The sequence below is a fragment of the Acanthisitta chloris genome, unplaced genomic scaffold (genome assembly GCF_000695815.1).
Source record: "Acanthisitta chloris isolate BGI_N310 unplaced genomic scaffold, ASM69581v1 scaffold839, whole genome shotgun sequence".
NCBI classification, from domain to species: Eukaryota; Metazoa; Chordata; class Aves; order Passeriformes; family Acanthisittidae; genus Acanthisitta; species Acanthisitta chloris.
This window is the reverse complement of record NW_008689557.1, coordinates 3,843-21,823: the sequence shown is the minus strand read 5'-3', so window position 1 is coordinate 21,823 and position 17,981 is coordinate 3,843. Positions and strand designations below refer to the sequence as shown.

General features: G+C 45.0%; 1 protein-coding gene across 1 annotated transcript; it reads left to right on the top strand.

Annotated features, from left to right (window-relative positions):
• Positions 1-744: 744 nt before the first annotated feature.
• LOC103808636 (F-box only protein 16-like) lies at positions 745-16,720 on the top strand (the record flags this gene model as incomplete). Its single annotated transcript, XM_009081430.1, is given in 7 exon segments — positions 745-951; positions 1,878-2,042; positions 2,428-2,633; positions 9,115-9,220; positions 13,142-13,359; positions 14,018-14,025; positions 16,653-16,720. Coding segments are annotated over 7 exon segments (978 nt in total), but the record flags the coding sequence as incomplete, so codon positions are not given.
• Positions 16,721-17,981: the final 1,261 nt, after the last annotated feature.

Genomic DNA, 17,981 nt, shown 5'->3' with positions numbered 1-17,981 from the left:
TGCTGACAAGGACCTTTCCATCCTCTGCTATCAACACAAGTGACACACCAGCCACCACCACCATTGCTCCCACCCTATTTACACAGCTCTGCCCCACTCTGCTCCATGCAGTGTTGTTGTTGCCATCGTAGCCAAGCCATCATGTGGTTGCCCAAGTGCTCAGTTCTTCCCACAACTGGTTTATTCCTCCTCTTCAGGTATCTGTCATAAGCGTGGAAATGCTATGAAAAATCTTTGTGACTGTGCCTCAGATTTTCCTTGTGAGACACTTTGGCTTCTCTTTGCTTCTCTGTAGTGAGGATTTGTCTCCTGTGCGGTGGGACTGTGAGAAAAGGTACTTCACAAATTGTGAGGCACCCAAATGTTGCAGTGGTGGGGCCAGGAGAGCATTCAGCAATGAACTAATAACTTGGGACCTGATCCTATAAACACACATCTGAGTCTCTTCATTTCCATGAGTGAAGCCAAGTCTCAGAGCTGGTCCAAGGAGCAAAGAGTCTTGTAAGCATGAGTGAGTCCTGGACTAGGCCATCCTGGATCCTTTGAGGATTATAAATCATGTGTTATGTGGCTTCAGAGGTTCTTTTCATGTAGCCTCTCCATTTGTTCCCAGTTCCTACGTGCTTTGCTCCTGAATGAGTCACCAGAAGCTGCTGCTTATGCACTTTCCATTGCCTTAAACATGTGCTTTATTTTAAGAAGTTGAATCTCTGGTTTCTCTGAAGCTGAAACTCCTTTTTTCAGTTTGACAAGTGGACAGATGGTCAGAGGAGGAGGATCCTGGTGGACCTGTTGGAACGCTGCTCCCTGTCACAGCAGAAATTCTGTGCCAAGCAGCTCCAGGAGCGAGTCCCCACCGAGGCTCTAGATTTTACCACAAGGCTTCCTCGAGTCCTGTCTTTATACATCTTCTCCTTCCTGGACCCACGGAGCCTCTGTCGATGTGCACAGGTAAAAAAGCCAACATGGACCTTAGGTTCAGAAAGTCAAGGCAAGGTAGTTAATACAAAGGAAACCACTAGTTTTGGATGAAGACACACTAGTGCTGCTCATCAGAATGCAAGGAGGTCTTCTGACTTGAAAGCTTCCTGCCAAATGCTTAGTAAGAGACCAAATGCTACACTTCCTCAGATCCTAAATTAAGCTAGATTGGCCAAGATTTATAAAAGTGAAGAGTAATTTTAGATGCTCAGCTCTCAGGCATTTAAAATGTGGCACTTTCAAGACTGATTATTCCCAAAAAGGAAACTTGATACTTTCTGAAAGTCATGTTCTTCTGAAGTACCTTCCCCTGTGTGCAGAGTCCTTAATCCTTTGAAAAGTGTTGGGTTGTGCTATTGCAAAGAGCCACACATGATCCTTTAAGGAAAGCAGATCCTTTAAAATGCCTCAGGGTAAGGTGTTGGATGTGGAGAAGCAAAGAAGTTATGGATGTGCTTTGGAACACAGTGGCTAAGACTCAAAAAATATGTTTGCATGTGATAAAATGCTGTGAGGTGCAGCTCAAAGTAGTTCTGAAGGAATCAGTTCAGATATTGGTGACATTACTTCTGCACTAACATAATACTCCATTTAATACTAAGAACATATAAAAATCTCTGCTTGTTTAAACCTTGCTCTAGTATCTTTCTCCAGAATTTCTTGTTTTATATGAATGTAACTCAAACTATCCATTCACTGAGCTGAAAGTGACCCATGTCATGAAGACTTTGAATGGTTTAAATGGTTTCATCAAAGGTTTAAATGGAGCATTAACAGTGCTGAAGAATTGTTCTAGTTTAAGGACATAAGGGAATTACATCCCCAGCACAGAAGTCTCTAGCTGAAATCTTGGGCACTTGAAACCCCAAGGTTTTCAGCTTCCTGGGCATTCACAGGTGAGCTGGTACTGGAAGTACCTGTCTGAACTGGATCAGCTCTGGATGCTGAAATGCCTCCGTTTTGGCTGGTACATCAACTTCTCTCCAACCCCATTTGAGCAAGGAATCTGGAAGAAGCATTACATTGAGATGGTGAAAGAGCTGCACATCACAAGACCGAAGGTACATGTCTACCACCTCTAGAGATGTTTGGGGACAGTGTGAAAACTGATTCCTAACCCTTTTGCCTCTTTATGTTTTTGGGATTCTTCTGCCCTGAATTCAAAACCCAACCCTCTAATTTTAAGCAAACTCCCCTGTAGACTCTGTGTAGTCAAGAGCAAGAAGCCAATGACTCTCATCAGCAGCTCAGTTCATATTAATACAGATTGTGGGACATGGGTGATGACAAGCACTGTCAAGGTGCCTGTTTCTGTCCACAGTCCTTAATGGAGCTTGGAAATAGTAATTTTGAGTTAATTCCCAATGATTATAAGTCTAAATTTAGGCTAATCTAATTTTCATTATAGGCTAAAACTTATTTTCTTCTTTTCATCTCTCATATTAGACTCCTTCCAAGGGCAAGTTTGTAGTTATTGATGTTCAACCCATAAGAAGCCACGTCCCAGAGACAAAACTTTCTGTGCCAGGAAGGAAGACAACCAAGGAAAGAAAAGAGCTCCCACCGTGGCGTTCATCCGACAGACACCCTACAGACACCATCCGGTACAACTACCTCGACAACTCCGACCCCATCGAGCAGGCGAGACAGGCGTAAGGCCTTCATCTCTTCCCTTTGGCCTTTTCTGTGGCATTGGATATGTCTGTCTGTGTCCCTTGCAAGCTCACTCTGCTCCAAGCTGTCTGGAAGTTCAGCAACCTGGTTGGCAAACCCAGTTTGCTGCTCTTTCAGCTTTTTTTTGGCTTGGTCTTGGAGCAGTTGTAGGTGCAGCTGCATTGCTTTGTGTCCTTTCAGCACAGCATGGGCACAGCTTCATCATCATATAGAGGATATTCCTTCAGCACAGATCAGAATATTCAGGGTTGGAAGGGACCTACACGGATCAGTAAGTCCAAATGTTGGCTCTGCTTGTTAGAGGCTGCCTATAAAACAGGCTGTAGCTCTTGGGGATGTTACACAGCTGTAATGGGAAGAATTAGGACAAGAGTTTATTGAAGAGTTTTTAAATAAAGCTGCAAGGTTGAGAGGAATCTGTGAGTTTTGCACGGAAGAGGAAGAATGAATTAATTGTGATGAAATGTGATTCTATCACTTCAAGGATCTTCCGGCTGAAAAGAGATTTAGATGATTGAATTGGAGTGTAGGTTTAAGAGTAAGTGTGTGCTAGAGGACGCTTAAGCAATGAATAGTAGTTGTGCCTACACTGCCTGGGATAGATTGTCTGGATCCTCCAGCTCCTGAGCTCCCAGAGTTGTCTGGTCACTGGCAAGAGAAGCATTTACACCCTGAAGTAGAGTTTTGCATGCTGATGTGTGTCAGGACTGCCTCATGTTTTGCTTGGACACATCTGGCATCAGAGATTTTTCAAATCTTAGATCTGGCCTCCAACTCCTGTGCATTACCAAGCAGCAACAGGAGCAATAACAAGCCTGCAGGAGTCACCTGTGGGCAGTGTTTACCCATTCCTTGTCTCTGTTCATGCCACCTCTCACATTTCATGGGCTCAGGGCAGCTACCTCAGCCCAGCTGAAGTGAAACAGGTGACACTGTCATTCATCTGAGCCTGGAAAACAGGTAATGGAGCAGCTTGACCGTTGCCTGGCTCCTGTGTGAGTCCCTGTGAAAAGTCCTGCACAGACTCATCACACTACATGTGCAGAGAGGAGGAGATTCCTCTTCCCTGTGCCAACAAAAACCTTGGGAACCAACTGAGCCACAATGAAAGCACCAGGATTGTATTAAAGTAAATAACTGATAGAGCTGAGATTATCCCTGTGCACAGGAACAATCAGCCCAGGAATTAGCCAGTTGTGCACTTGCAGAGCTCTTTCTCAACGCGATTAACTTTGCTGGACCCACCACTCCTCTGGGGTGTTCCGCAGAGTTCTCAGTGTCTGAGCAAAAGCCTTTTATGAATCACTTCTTAATCCGCGTCCCCTACTCCTAGGATATTGCACTACTTCAAAGAGCTTCTCAGTTTCCACCTCACCCTCTTTCTGTGGTATGTTTCCAAACTCCAGCACCATTTTTGGGTTGAGTTCTTTGAGGCTTTTAACTAAATACTTTGACAAAATGCCTCTTCTTGCAAATGGATGCCCTGGTATTATTTTCAAGCTGTGCTAAATGTCTTTGTTTAGCATTCCCAAAGGATTTAGGTGAGGTTTAGGCCTTGTGCTGGCCATGAAAAAGTGGGACAAGCCTTGTTTGAGGAGTTTAAAGGTCGCTTGTTCCAGTGTTGAGTTGTGGATACAGCTGAGAAACAGATGGAAACAGCTCTGAGTTGCTAATGATACAGTAAGCATTGACTGTTTTCTTCTCCTAAATGAAATCTGAGCCTCTCTCCATTTGTGCAATGGAGAATATTTTAATGCCTAGTGTTCCAGCAAATCTGGCATTTATCCATAATTACAGAGGATTATTGTGAGGAGAGAAATGAATTCTGTGAGATTTGCTTGTTTATCAAGGATCTGCCTTTAATATCACTTAAGCTGAAAGTAATTGCTAGTGTGTCGTCTCATCTGTAGTGATTATTCGGCACACAGGTGTGCCACTTCAGGTGCTGACCCAGCTTCCCACTCACATAATCATGTTCTGGTGCTTCTTTTCCATGGACACATTGCTGACAGAGTCCCCTCTGCCACCCTTTCCCGGAAAACCTCCCACAAAGGCTCTGTATTGCATCCTCCACCCTTTGCTTCTTGAGATCTGCCAGGATCTTCAGTACCTCACCAGCTCCCTCTCAGTGTCAGGAGCAGTGAGACACCACCTTGCAGGCTTGAGTGTTCCTCAAGTGCAGGATTTGGTGGAGGTGGCAGCTAATGTGTGGCTTGGGCAGGTGTAGGTCACCTACCAATGGCAGCACAATGGCAACGTGGTCATAGTGCCCCTCTGGGGTGCCAAGCCTTGTTTTGGACAACTGATGGAGGCTATGCTCAGCCAACTCTTTCCAGGTCTTGTTGGCTGAGCCTGGAGTCTCACAGGAATGCTTGCAAGATGATCTGCCTCAGTGCAGCCTACAGGCTCAGGCAGACCCTGCCTGACCAGTGTGCAGGGTTGTAACATAGAACAGAAACCCAAGATAAAAATCTCTAACCCCCCAGGCAGTTAGGTGCAGTTATTCTTCAGATGAGATGAATTCTTGGAGCTCAAGGGCATAATAAACGCTCTTCATGTAAAATGACTGTCAGAAGTAATGAAATCTATGTAAAATGAGATCCTGAAACAATAGAAGTGATTTCCCAAGGTTTGCTAAAGGTAGGCTGGGAGAGGAAATGGGGTTTGCTGCAGCCTGAGTGTATGTAGAAAGGAACAAGTATTTCCTTGAGGTCATGAGGATGTGTGAAAGGATGTGGCAGGACCTGCAGAAAGCAGCAGGAAGGCAAAGCAATGGTGGAGAGAGAAGGGCTGGAGAGAGCACTCATAGTCCAGCATGTTGGCTGGAAATGTGGGAGCCAACAAACCATTCTTTCCATTTGAGTTCTGCTGTGCTGAGGAAAACTGGACTTGTAGAAAATTCCTTGTGAATAAAGAAGATTACATCAAAGGAATACTTGACGCCACCATCAAAGCAACTGTGAGACTAGTCACTGGCTGCTACTTTGAATCAAAGTTAATCTGCCTAATGTCAGGTTAAATTTGGCAAAATTTAAGAGGTAATGAAAAAATTCCGTTTTTTCTAACTCCTGGACCTGGTTAAAATCTCCTCTGAACCTGACCTCACTCTACACTTGCTTTCTGGTCCAAAGAGATGGGAGGACTCTGCTGTTCATCATACCAGGGTGTCCATGCTGCAGCTGAAATTCTGTCTTGTAAATGGCAGGATTAATGGAGCCACAGACTGGTATGGGTTGGAAGGGACCTTAAAGCTCAACCCATTCCATCCCCTGCCATGGGCAGGGTCACCTCCCACCAGCCCAGGTTGCTCCAAGCCCCATCCAACCTGGCCTGGAACACTCCCAGGGATGGAGCAGCCACAGCTGCTCCGGGCAACCTGTGCCAGTGCCTCACCACCCTCACAGGGAAGAATCTCTTCATAATCTCTAATCTGAATCTCTCCTCTTAGTTTAAAAATGTTCCCACCTTGTCCTGTCACTACCTGCCAGTGTAAAAAGTCACTCTTGTCATCTGTGATGACGAAAAGTTGTCATCTGTTTCTTCATTGGCCTTTTGAGAGGAGTCATTACCTTCCTGCTCCTTTCCACAGCAGCATCAAAACAACACTGCTGTGAATTTGTAGCAGATAACTTATCCTTGCATAGCTAAAACCAGTGAAACATTGGAAGTGTGACCTGTATACTCAATTTTCTGTTATACAGGGGAGTGGAGGTTGAGTCCCACAAGAGGTACCACAAAGCATATACTTTGGGATCTATGACTGTAATTGGCTGTTTACCTTTGAAAAACAAATCAATAGATTTCTAGAGAGCAGCTGGGTGAAGGTTTGACCTGGACAGTGCTGGTGCTTCATGTCACTGGGGAGAAGAACCATAACAGTGCCACAGCTGATAGTGCCCCAAAAATGGCAGAATAGTGTTAATTTGCAATCTGGATGATAATTGAAACCTGACTTTTGTTTTTTTTTTCTGAGGGATTTCTTTGCTGTTTCCTCAGAAAGGCATGAACTCCAAAATCTGAATGGCACCCAGGAGCCTCATGGCAAACACCACTGCAGCATGAAGGAGATGGGACAGAGATCCCTGAATATGTTCACTGGGTGGTGATGTAGTTGAGGTGGGATAGTGTGGGAAAAGCTTCACAGTCACTGAGCAGTGAAATTAAGAATAGCAATGATTAGATGTGTAGCCAAGGGAGTGGTGAGGTGATAGAGAAGAGATACAGACAGGGGTTGAATTACAAATTGCCTGGAAGGGCTTATCAAAATCCCTCACTAGAATTATAGCTGTGACTATCAGTGTTGCAATTTATCTTAAGGATAATTTCTGGTAGGTCTGGTTTGTTTTCTGCCTGAATTGTCCAAGCAGCTTTTTGTTACATACAAAAAAAACCCCCAACAAACCCCAGACACCAGCAGGGAGGGATTTGTCTCTTGAGGCACAAAGCAATATTGCAAAGGGGAAGTGAAAGATTTTAATCTAAAGTGTGGAACCAAGTTAGGAAATTTTTCTGTGGGACTCTGAACTGCCTACAAAGGACCAGGAGGGGCATTTCTGTCAGTCCATGCATGTAGAGCTCTGCTGGAAGGCATCTGCTGTTTGTGCTGCTGGTTGCCAATAAATCAAAAGGTTTGCCTCCCAGTTTATCATGAATAATGAATTCCTAGTGCTGGACCCCTGCCAAGATCATGTCCTTGTGCCTCAAGAAAGAGCCCTGCTCCTTCTCATGACAACAGCTCAGCCAAAATACAACCTTCTTCCCCCCACCCCCAGCCAGCACAGGCTTCTGGAAGGCAGCACTAATTCAGTTAGATAATTTATGGACATAGCTGGCTCTAAAAAACAGTTGCATATTGTCCTGGAGTGTTTACCCAATGAGAAAATAATTACTTTCAGTAATTGTTCTGCCAGTAGCCCAGTTCGTGACAAAGAGGAGCTCACTTGCGTGAGAAGGATGCAATGTATCCCTGTCCTTCCCAATCCCAACGCCTGTCCCTTGCTTTTCATGTCTCTGAATAGCCAGCCCAGCACTCTGTGCCTGTTGGGCTTGTGGGAATTAAAAACATTCCTTAGGGGAGTAAAATGCGGTGAGAAACACCAAGATCAGCACTGGGAGTGAGACCTGCTGTCGTCATCTGGGCTCCCATGCCCTTTCCCTTTGCAGCCTTGAGAAACTCATCCTCACTGCTTACATCTTCCTGACCCTGACACAGGATTGTGCTGGTGACCTGCTGCAGGGGGATGCCCTGACACCACGAGTATGGACACCAGAGGACAGCAGTAGAGGTTACTATCTGAAATTACGAATACAAGGCCAGGCCTGCATTTCATCCAAAGATCACAGAATCATTTAGGTTGGAAAAGAAGTTTAAGATCATTACATGCAGCCATAAACCTGACACTGTCAGGTCCACCAAGATGACCAGTTCATTCCCAACAAGAATATTTTGGACTGAATTTTCTCCCATGGCTGTTTATAAACAGATTGCAGTTTCCCTCAATTTCCTATTTGAAATAATGTTGGATTTGACTTTATGGTCCTGGACCTGCAGCTAGTGTGGGTTGAGTGAATACCAGACACGTATTGGTGTTGGCTGTTTCTGAGGATGTGTGTGCTATGTGGTGAGATCCTGTTTCTTTACAGGGTAAATGTTGCTTTTAGTCTGTTTCCACCCCTTATATCCATGATTTTGTATCCATACTGTGTTTTCTGGCCTGCCTTCCAGGAGCCCAGAGACACTGGAGATGTGCTCAGAGAGCACCCAGAGCTGCTGCTTTAAATTCCCTAATTCTGTATTGTGGAATTTGAATGTGGAAGAGGAATGAACACCTTCAGAGCACATGTGCTGATGAACCTGCCTGAGTTCCTAAAATTACTGCCTCAGAGTCTGGACTTTACTCCTGATACTGGAAAAATGTGACAACTGGCCATATTCCAGTGTCCTTCACTTAATTTTCATGCTGGAATATTACTGTTCTGACAGTTAATTGTATTGACTTAAATAAAAGCTGCATATAAATGTATAAACATATAGATACATAGAAATATTTGGCTATAAAAACAATGGCTAAATACCTTGTTGGAGGGGCAGTCCCTCAGCCATTTTTGTGCTACAAGGTAGATTTCACTGAGAACTCTCAAATTGGTTTAGTTAAACATCTTTTCATCTAAGCTGCTGGAACACGTTATCTGGATTTGGCTTAAATCAGTAAATCTTGAGCTAAGGGCATGTGTTTGAGTGCCATAAAGTTATCATAACTTAAAAAATAGCAAGTTACCACCCTCCTCTGAGCTCCACTATCTGATTGAGTGCTCTTGGGCTGCCCCAGGTGCAGGATAAAATGTGTTATCTTAAACCCTGTCTTTTTGGGTGGCAATATCACAGGGGATTTTCTTTTTATCGTCCTCAGGGAACCAACTTCATAGCACTTATTAATACTGTTTTGTTCTACTCTGCAGGAGAAGGAAAGGAGGAGGGGAGACCCCAGACCTGAGCCAGCAGGCAGCTGAGAGGAAAAAGAGAGCAGGTCGTGGATGTAATAAGCTCCAGAAGGCAAAATCACTGGCAAGTATCCCCAGCCTGTAATTATATCAACTGAGGCTCGGTGTCACGCACACCCAGGGATGTTTGAGCTCAGAGTTTCCACTTAGGTGAGTGCCCCTGCTACGAGGAGGCTGCCAGTGCTGTTGGTTGCCTGTCCCTGAGGGATATACCTGGGCAGGAGGAGGACACAAAGCTCCCCATGGCTGACTGCTCCAAGGGAATCTCATTGCAGCCCAGACAGTCCGTGGAAAAGGGGCAGCAACTGTCTGTGCAGAGACAATGACCTTGTTATCAGCTCCTCCTTCACTCTGCTCACTTAGTACCCCAACAGTCCAATTCCAAGCTTTTTTCACAAAGCACTGGCATGATTCTCTTCCATCTCTTCCCAAAGCTTCTCTTCTGTACTCACAACTTTTTGATCACTGCGGTTTGATGTTCAGTTATTCTCTGTTCGTTGTGCTGAGCCTGAGCAAAGCAACCCCAAAGGTCTTAACACTGAGGATTCATTGTGCTCGTGCCTGGTAAAATAGGGCATCCTCCCATGAAAGGAGCCCAGGGAAGTCAGGCTTCCAGAAAGCTCCATGGGTCTAAGCTTTTGTAGATATGGCAACAAATAACTGCCAGGAGAAGGACGTGCCCACAGGCGTGTCGGGGGGTTCTGCAGACCGGGAACCGTTTCCTAAGGGATAAGAGCCAGGGAATGCTTGTGAGTTGAGTTAAAGAAGGTTTACATAAAAGAGAGGCATTGTCTCCTGAGATTGGAGGCATTCTCCTGACCCAAATACAGCCTGTTTGCAAGGAAATAGATTCAATCACTGTTATGGAATAGAAAATATAATTAAAGTTATTCACTCTGTGTCTTACAATTTCCACTCTCCAATGGCTTCTTCCTCTGTAGCCCTTAGATCAGAGTGTCCTTGCACATGTTCATCCCACCACAACTTCCCCTTTCAAAATTTAAAGCTCTGTTATTGTCAGTCAAGAAGTGAAAGAATCTTAGTTCAGGGTAAAAATAAGTGGATTTTTTTTCTTTCCCCAGATTTTAGCAAAGTTATGTGTTCTTCCAAGTTAATTAACCTGCAACCCCAAACCAGGCAGGCACAAGCACTTAGGCCGACTCTCACCGTGAAGTCCAAACCCTCCTGCACAAGCTCAGTGGGAATTTTTGTACCAAATTGTAGCAGTACAAGGTTGAACAGTGTGTGTGTGACCTTCTGCTGACTATCCACAGTTTAAAAGTGACATTCTTATTCCTGTAGCAAATAGTGACCAGAAAGCATTTAACTGACATGAAATCGTAGAATCGTTAAGGTTGGAAAAGATCTTTAAGACCATCAAGGTCTTCTATGATTCTGTGATCAAGTCCACCCCCCACCCCTGCCAAGCCCACCACTAACCATGTCCTCAAGTGCCACATCCACATGGCTTTTAAATCCCTCCAGGGACAGCCCTTTCCAGGAAGGAATTGTTCCCAATATACAACCTAAACCTGGTGCAACTTAAGGCAGTTTCTTCTCATCCTGCCACTTTGGGAGCAGAGCCTGACCCCACCTGGCTGCACCTCCTGTCAGGGAGTTGCAGGTAGCAGAAGGTTCCCCTGAGCCTCCTTTTCTCCAGGCTGAGCCCCCACAGCTCCCTCAGCTGCTCCTGCTGCTCCAGCCCCTTCCCCAGCTCCGTTCCCTTCCCAGGGCATGCTCCAGCCCCTCAATGTCTCTCTTGTTCTGAGGGTCCCAGAACTGCCCCCAGGACTGGAGGTGCCTCAGCAGTGCCAGCACAGGGTGACATCAGCCCAGAGCAGAATTCCATGGCTTTGTGCTATGCAGTCTTGTTGGCAGCATTTTCTGTTTGTGTTAGAAATCTGGAGCAGCCGGTTTGCTGGGTCACTCGTTCCTATACCTTTGCATTGAAAACAGGACTGTATTCCTCCCTTGTATTCCTCTGAACTCCTAAATGCAGAGTTGTCCATGTTTCAGCAGAAAAGTTGTGCTTCTTGCTCTCTCTGGTATAACCCTGCTGCTACAACAGCCTTTAATGACTACAGCACTACAAGACAATAAAGCTGAGGTTACAGCAGGCTGATGCAAGAATATATATATATATAATTCACTAAGAATAATCCAAAATTAATTTCCATTTATTATTAAGGTAACATTAGGAACCCATGAAATGGTTTGAATTGAAATAGCAACCTGTGAAAAGACTCTTATTTAATCAAGTCCAAATAAAGAGGCTTAATGTGCAAATCTTTTACTAAAGCCTTAGAAGAAGAATAGACTGTGATGAAAGAATAAGTGCCCAAGGCAAGCAAACATCGAGTCAAATTAAAATGAAGCTCTCAAACAGATCAATGATCCCAGTGCAGAAAGTAGGTGAGAATAAAGTATATTACAGGCAACAATGAAGATGTAAAAAGGGTTATTAGAGGGAGCTCCCAGCTCAGGAGGCAACACAGCACACCAAAAGAGAATAAACACATAATTAAGGTGACAACCTGAGCCCTGGAATTGCATCCACTGGCTCCACGTTTGCATGTGCTGAATCAGTTCTCCTCTAGCAAACTTGTGAGGTTTGGGAGTTGATTAGTAACCATGGAAAGTGTAGCATAAAATGTGACCAGGCTCACACTTCATTTAGAATAAATTAAAGTAAATTAGCTAAATTACAATAAATAGTAACTTACAATAAATTAAGGTAATTAGGTCCCTGAATGAAGGGCCACATTCTCTCTTAGGAATGCACATGTGGCCCCCATGTCTCTGCAGTGGGGGGGGAATTCCTGCCCTCTCTCTATCCAGGGAAATGCCTTCCTCTAAGGATGTCACTGACTGGGAGCTGTGCTGCCCTGCTGGGATTTCTGAGCTCTGGCCCTACAGGTCCCTCCTCAGGCATCACTGCTCCCACACCAGTGTCCTTCACACAGTCCTTGAGGGCTTCCATGAGGAATCTTCAGCAGCTTCTCAGCAAAATAACCCAAATGTCAACATTCCCAGATAGTTTATCAGGAAGGTAACATTTGATTGATGCCTGTGACAGCTTTGCAAATGACTGCAATGTCAGCAATTAGAGGCTGTTTTTGCCTTCCAGGCTGTCTGTTGGTTTCTGCTGGAGACACCTCTCCGCCCTCACAGCTGTTCCTGAATTACTCACTTATTTTTAGTGCTTACTAAATAACATCTTTTTGACAGGATCAGTCATTCTTACCTCGCTGCCTATATCCTAAGGTAATAAGATTGCAGCATTTGAAGTCAGGATTAGATTTTCCTGTGACATATTGACAGGAATTGATGTTTTGAGTAAAAATCACATTTATAGTGGGTGGGTATGGCCACATAAAGATCCAGAGCTCTCAGCATGAGGCACAGTCCTGTCCAAAGTATGTTTATATTCTGAAAACCTTATTTTCCATTTTATTTATTCAGCATAATAATGTTTGTTCACTATTCTTACCAAATCATTTGTATCTGTCCCAAAAAACCCTAAACTGTTGGTCTGCAGAACCTGTGATTTTTTGAATCTGAGAGATCTTTCTCAAGGAATAAAATGTGTTAAGATTTAAAATTTTTTTGCCTAATTTTTATGCTGCTTATGTTAAAATAATCTTCATCCTTTCCACTGAGAGACTTCAAACACCAAGCCAGACTGAAATCAGTCACAGCCATTTGCACAGGGGAGAATTTGTGCATTAACATATGAATTGATGCAGAGAATCAATTTAGTGTGGGTTTAGCTTTACTAACTTCAATTCCTAATTGGGTCCTTTTGTGCTTAAGGTAAACTGATACCACAGCACAGGTCACTGCAAATAAAGCAGATTATGTTGTATCATTTAGGAATATAATTTAGGGATATCATTTATAGAATATATGGAATTTATACATGTTCTCAATGGATTCAAATGTTTCCAGTCCCTCTGAAGCTGTTGGTATTGCCTTCTCTTCCTAGCTATTGCTTTCTGCAGATCTGCAGTTTCTTCCAAAACCATCAGTTCGTCCCAGCTGGGCCACTCACCAGTCACCTGGGAACATGACCCCCAAAGCAGCAGCAAAGGCTCTGGCCCAGAGCTCCCAGTGGAACGCTGGGATCCGACCTACACCTGTTCGTGCTCCAGTGCCAAAGCCAGGTAAGAGATGAAATAAAGATGTCACAAGGATGCACACCAGGTCTCCACATTAGTATGATGTCCTGTCCCATGGGGAGGTTGCTCTATAGATTGACAATATCCAAGTCATAGAATCCCAGAATGGTTAGGGTTGGAAGATCATGCCATGCACAGAGACACCTCCCACCAGCCCAGGCTGCTCCAAGCCCCATCCAACCTGGCCTGGAACACTCCCAGGGATGGAGCAGCCACAGCTGCCCTGGGCAACCTGTGTCAGTGTCTCAGCACCCTCAGCTTTTAATTAGCCTCTTTAGCCTTACTCTCTGGCAGTGGGAAGCTATTCCCTGTGTCCTGGCACTCCAGGCTCTTGTCCCAGGTCCCTCTGCAGCTCTCTTGGAGCCCCTTGAGGCACTGGAAGGGGCTCTAGGTTGTCCCTGAAACCTTCTCTTCTCCAGGATGCCATCCCTTCCCGCCCGCATGTGACTGCACCACACATCTTGGTGTCACCAGCAATTTTCTGTGTGGACTCAATCCTATGGCCCTTGTTGCCCACAAAGCTGCTAAATGTAGAGCACAGAAGGAAGGGGATGGCACTGGCAGTGTATTTCTGTGGGGGAAGGACAAGGCAGTTCCTCTGGATGGTGGGAATCCAGATGAGAATGATTTGCTGCATCAAAAGAGAACATATGGCCAGAGACTTCACATCCAGCACTTGCTAGATCCACCTGTCTGTCACAACTGTCATCTTGGTATTGAAAACTGGCACAGGCTCCACATGGGTTTGCCTCACTAACACTCATTGGCAGAGCAAGAAATCTTAAATCAGCTGTGACAGTGGGCTCAGTCCAAAGTCCATGGACTCTATCCAAGGATAGAAGCCAGGAGGAGCTGGTGTGGTTGGGCTGGAACCAGAGCATTCAGCAAATTACAGGACAAAGCAAGAAATTCCAGGGAGACAACAGCTAAGAAAGCAGCTGATCTATGAATGTCTTCCAAAATTAAGGAAGCAGAATGACACAATCAGAACCAATTTTATGCCATTTCAGACTGTGGTTGGCTTGGGTGGCTCTTCATGGTAATACACCCAGCATCTCCTGAAGGTCCTCAGGAAGGCTGCCAGCCTGCTGGGAAAGTCTTTTTGTTTACCTTTGAGAAGCACCACCATTTGTGCAGGTTTTGGTGATAGTCCTGTTAATTCACAAGCAGGTTGTCACCATCAGGATTGCAATCAGTGACCTCTGATGACTTTTTTTATAGTGCAAGAAGGACAGTAGATAAAGAACCTGTAGGGAACAATGGAAAAGAAGGTTCTGATGGGATACTGTTAGGATTTTCAAAGAGATCACAGGGGTAGAGTGAGAGGAGATCCTACAAGACAGTGACTATCCAGTAATTATTGATGACCTCAACTAGAAGAGAGACGATGGAGCACATAGAGACCTTCAGCATCCCTTTGATCTCGCTAGGGTCTTGCATTCTTAGCAAGTCCTTAGGCTATTCCCCATACACAAACAAGTGATCATAAATCCTTCTCTGGGAGATCAAAGAAAGGATCTCGACACAGCTGAAGGATGGTGCATAAAGTAGATTAGATTGGATATAGGATTGGATTTAAGTGGGATAGTGGGAACAATTTCTCCATGGAAAGGATTGTCCAGCCCTGGCACAGGCTGCCCAGGGCAGCAGTGGAATCACCATCTCTGGATGCCATGTGGATGTGGCACCTGGGGACATGGTTAGTGGTGGCCTTGGTAGTGCTGGGGGAACAGTTGGACTCAATGATCTTAGAGGGATCTTTCAACCTTAACAATTGCATGATTCTATGAATGAAGCTCAAGGAAAACATGCAAAGACTTCTTCATGTAGGAAGTAGCACATAAATGCATCCTGACCATGAAAGCATCAGGATCAGTGCACAGTCCCTCACACTGCTGAAGTCACACAAGGTTTCTATAAAACAAGGCCCTCATCTTGTAGTTGTAATACCTGGACAGAGCAGCCAGAGGGGGTTTGTACACCAGACTGGGGCCAAGTCATGAAGAGTTAAGCACAGGCTCTGGGCCTTGGCTGCATACTTGGTTGCTCCAGTCAGTCAAGCGAATTCCACTGGTCTTGCAGCAGTTGTGGTGTCCTTCCAGGAATGTGTCACTCAGCTCTGGAGGCACTGGGAATGGGAAGAAGGTGCTTAAGTCTCTTAACTTCTGTGAAGCAAACTGCAACTGCAACTCAGGAGAGGTTGTCAGGATGTGGGGGATGGAGTACAGGGAGTTCCTGCAGGGATGTGGCCACACAGTGACTATTAAGAGGACTAGAACACCTCCCCTATGAGGACAGGCTGATAAAGTTGGGGCTATTCAGACTGGAGAAGAGAAGGTTGTGTGGAGACCTCATAGCACCTTCCAGGATCTGAAGAGGCTTCAAGGAAGCTGGAGAGGGACTCTTGGTTAGGAACTGCAGTGATAGGACAAGGAGCAGTGGGTACAAATGGAAAGAGGGAGATTTAGATTAGATATTAGAAAGAAATTTTTTTTCATGTGAGAGTGGTGAGGCATTGGCACAGGTTGCCCAGGGAGGTTGTGCTGCCCCAACCCGGGCAGTGTTCATTCCAGGTTGGATAAAGCCTTGAGCAACCTGGTCTAGTGGGAGGTGACCCTGCTCAGGGCAGGGGGTTGAGACTAGATGATCTTTAAGGTCCATTCTCAACCCCCTGACATACTATGATACTATGAATGCTGTTCCTGTAGGGATGTGGCATGTCTGGGTGGAGGATACTGATGCATGCTGGGATGTGCCATATCTGGTCCCAGCTGCATCCACTGTCTTCTGCATGACAGGAAGTTTAAAATCTGTGCATGAGGAAATGGTTAGTGTGGAAGTAAGTTACCTACAGCACCACTGCTGGAGTAAAAAATTACTGAGGTGAATTATCCCTGAGGGATTGCATTTGGATTAGGGGCAATTTGCAAGGCAAAACTATGGAAATTCTTTGTATCAGAGACAAATCCTATCTTAAATCCTCCAGTGACCTCTCCCAGACCTTTGTGAACTCTGCCAGGCTTTTCCCAAGGTAAACATACCAACTTCAGGTAAAGCTCCTGCTGGGCTTTGCCAGGGCATGTTTGTAGATTGCCAAGAAGTCGCAGGGAAAATAAAGATGTTTTGATTGATGATTATACTCTCTATAATGAGATCATGAATGGAAATAATCTTTCCATTCAATCCAGATTTGTAAAGGTATTTGAAGTATTAAATGCCACCAAAATCCCAAGGATTGGCTGAGTACATGAATATGTTTAGAATCTGAATTCTCTGACAAAATTAATCTGATTCTTCCATTATTTCTCTTTCATCCAGCATCTCCACTCTTTGAGGCTCAGCCCTGGCACATTCCTTCATCTAACCAAGGATCTGACACAGAGTAAAGGAAGATCCACAGTATCCTTCATCCAAGCAGAACAGAAATTTATCTGCCTGGCACTGGGGAAACAACAGCAATGTGGCTGGCTTTTGGGATCTCAACCTGTTTTCCTGACACTCCTACTCTCAGGCTGCTGCTATATTCTCTTTTCCTTCTGGCTATGTCATCTCTGCAGAGGTCACCTCAACTTTTGGCCATGGAGACACTTGTGGAGACACTTGTGAGCTCCTGAGCTTGCCTGTGGATCACTTGGACATCTTGGGGCACATCCCATGGCCTGAGCTGCTCTGTGGTGTTTTGCCAGGGCATTACGAAATTTGTCTGTCTCTGTAGGCACTGAGGGGTTGTGGAAGATGAGGGATGACTCTGGAGTGATGGAAACTCCACCCTCCCTACAAAGTTAGTGGTTTACCACCAGTGCTAACGTGATCCCTCAACTGGAACCTACAGCACCTGCCAAATCAGCTAGAAAGCACCAGAGCATGCCAGGGAAAAGCCTTTAATATGTGGGAGAAAGGAGAGTCAAGGAAACCACTCCAAGAAAAATCTAGTTAGGGCTGTGCTGGAGACAGAATTTATTTCTCATGTTGTGCAAGACAACTCCGTCTTTTCAATCATGTTAGTGAGAAGGAAATCAAATCCCACCCTCTGGATTACAGCATTGCACATGACTCTGTGGGGACTGGCACTCCTTAGTTAAGAGGATGTAAATCATGTGCTCTCACTGGTCTTTTCTGCAGTTAAGGAAATTCCCAGTAAATGTAACAAATAGCAGGTTTTAAAGCTAAGGGGACTGAATGCACAGCAACTGTAGCTCATTGCCTTGTCATATCCCAGAGTAAGGGAGCTGGGATAAAACTGAGCCTCTCCATGTGTTGGGAAGAGTCACAGTATGCCCATGAATCCTCAGCATTTATGGACTAGAAATCACAGAGTGTAGAGGAAATGCCAAGAACCAATCACAGAATCATTAAGGTGGGAAAAGACCTCTAAGATCATCAAGTCCAACTGTCCACCCAAGAACACCACCATGTTCACCACTAAACCATGTCCTCAGGTGCCACATCCACATGTTTTTGGAACTTTTCCAGGGATGGTGACTCCACCACATGCCCTGGGCAGTCTGTTCCAATGCTTTACAACCCTTTCTGTGAAGAAATTGTTCCTAATAACTAATCTAATCCTACCCAGTGTAACTTGAGGACAATTTCACAAGGATTGTGAGAAGATTTCTGCTCTCTGAGCAGATTACTCCACACTGTGTC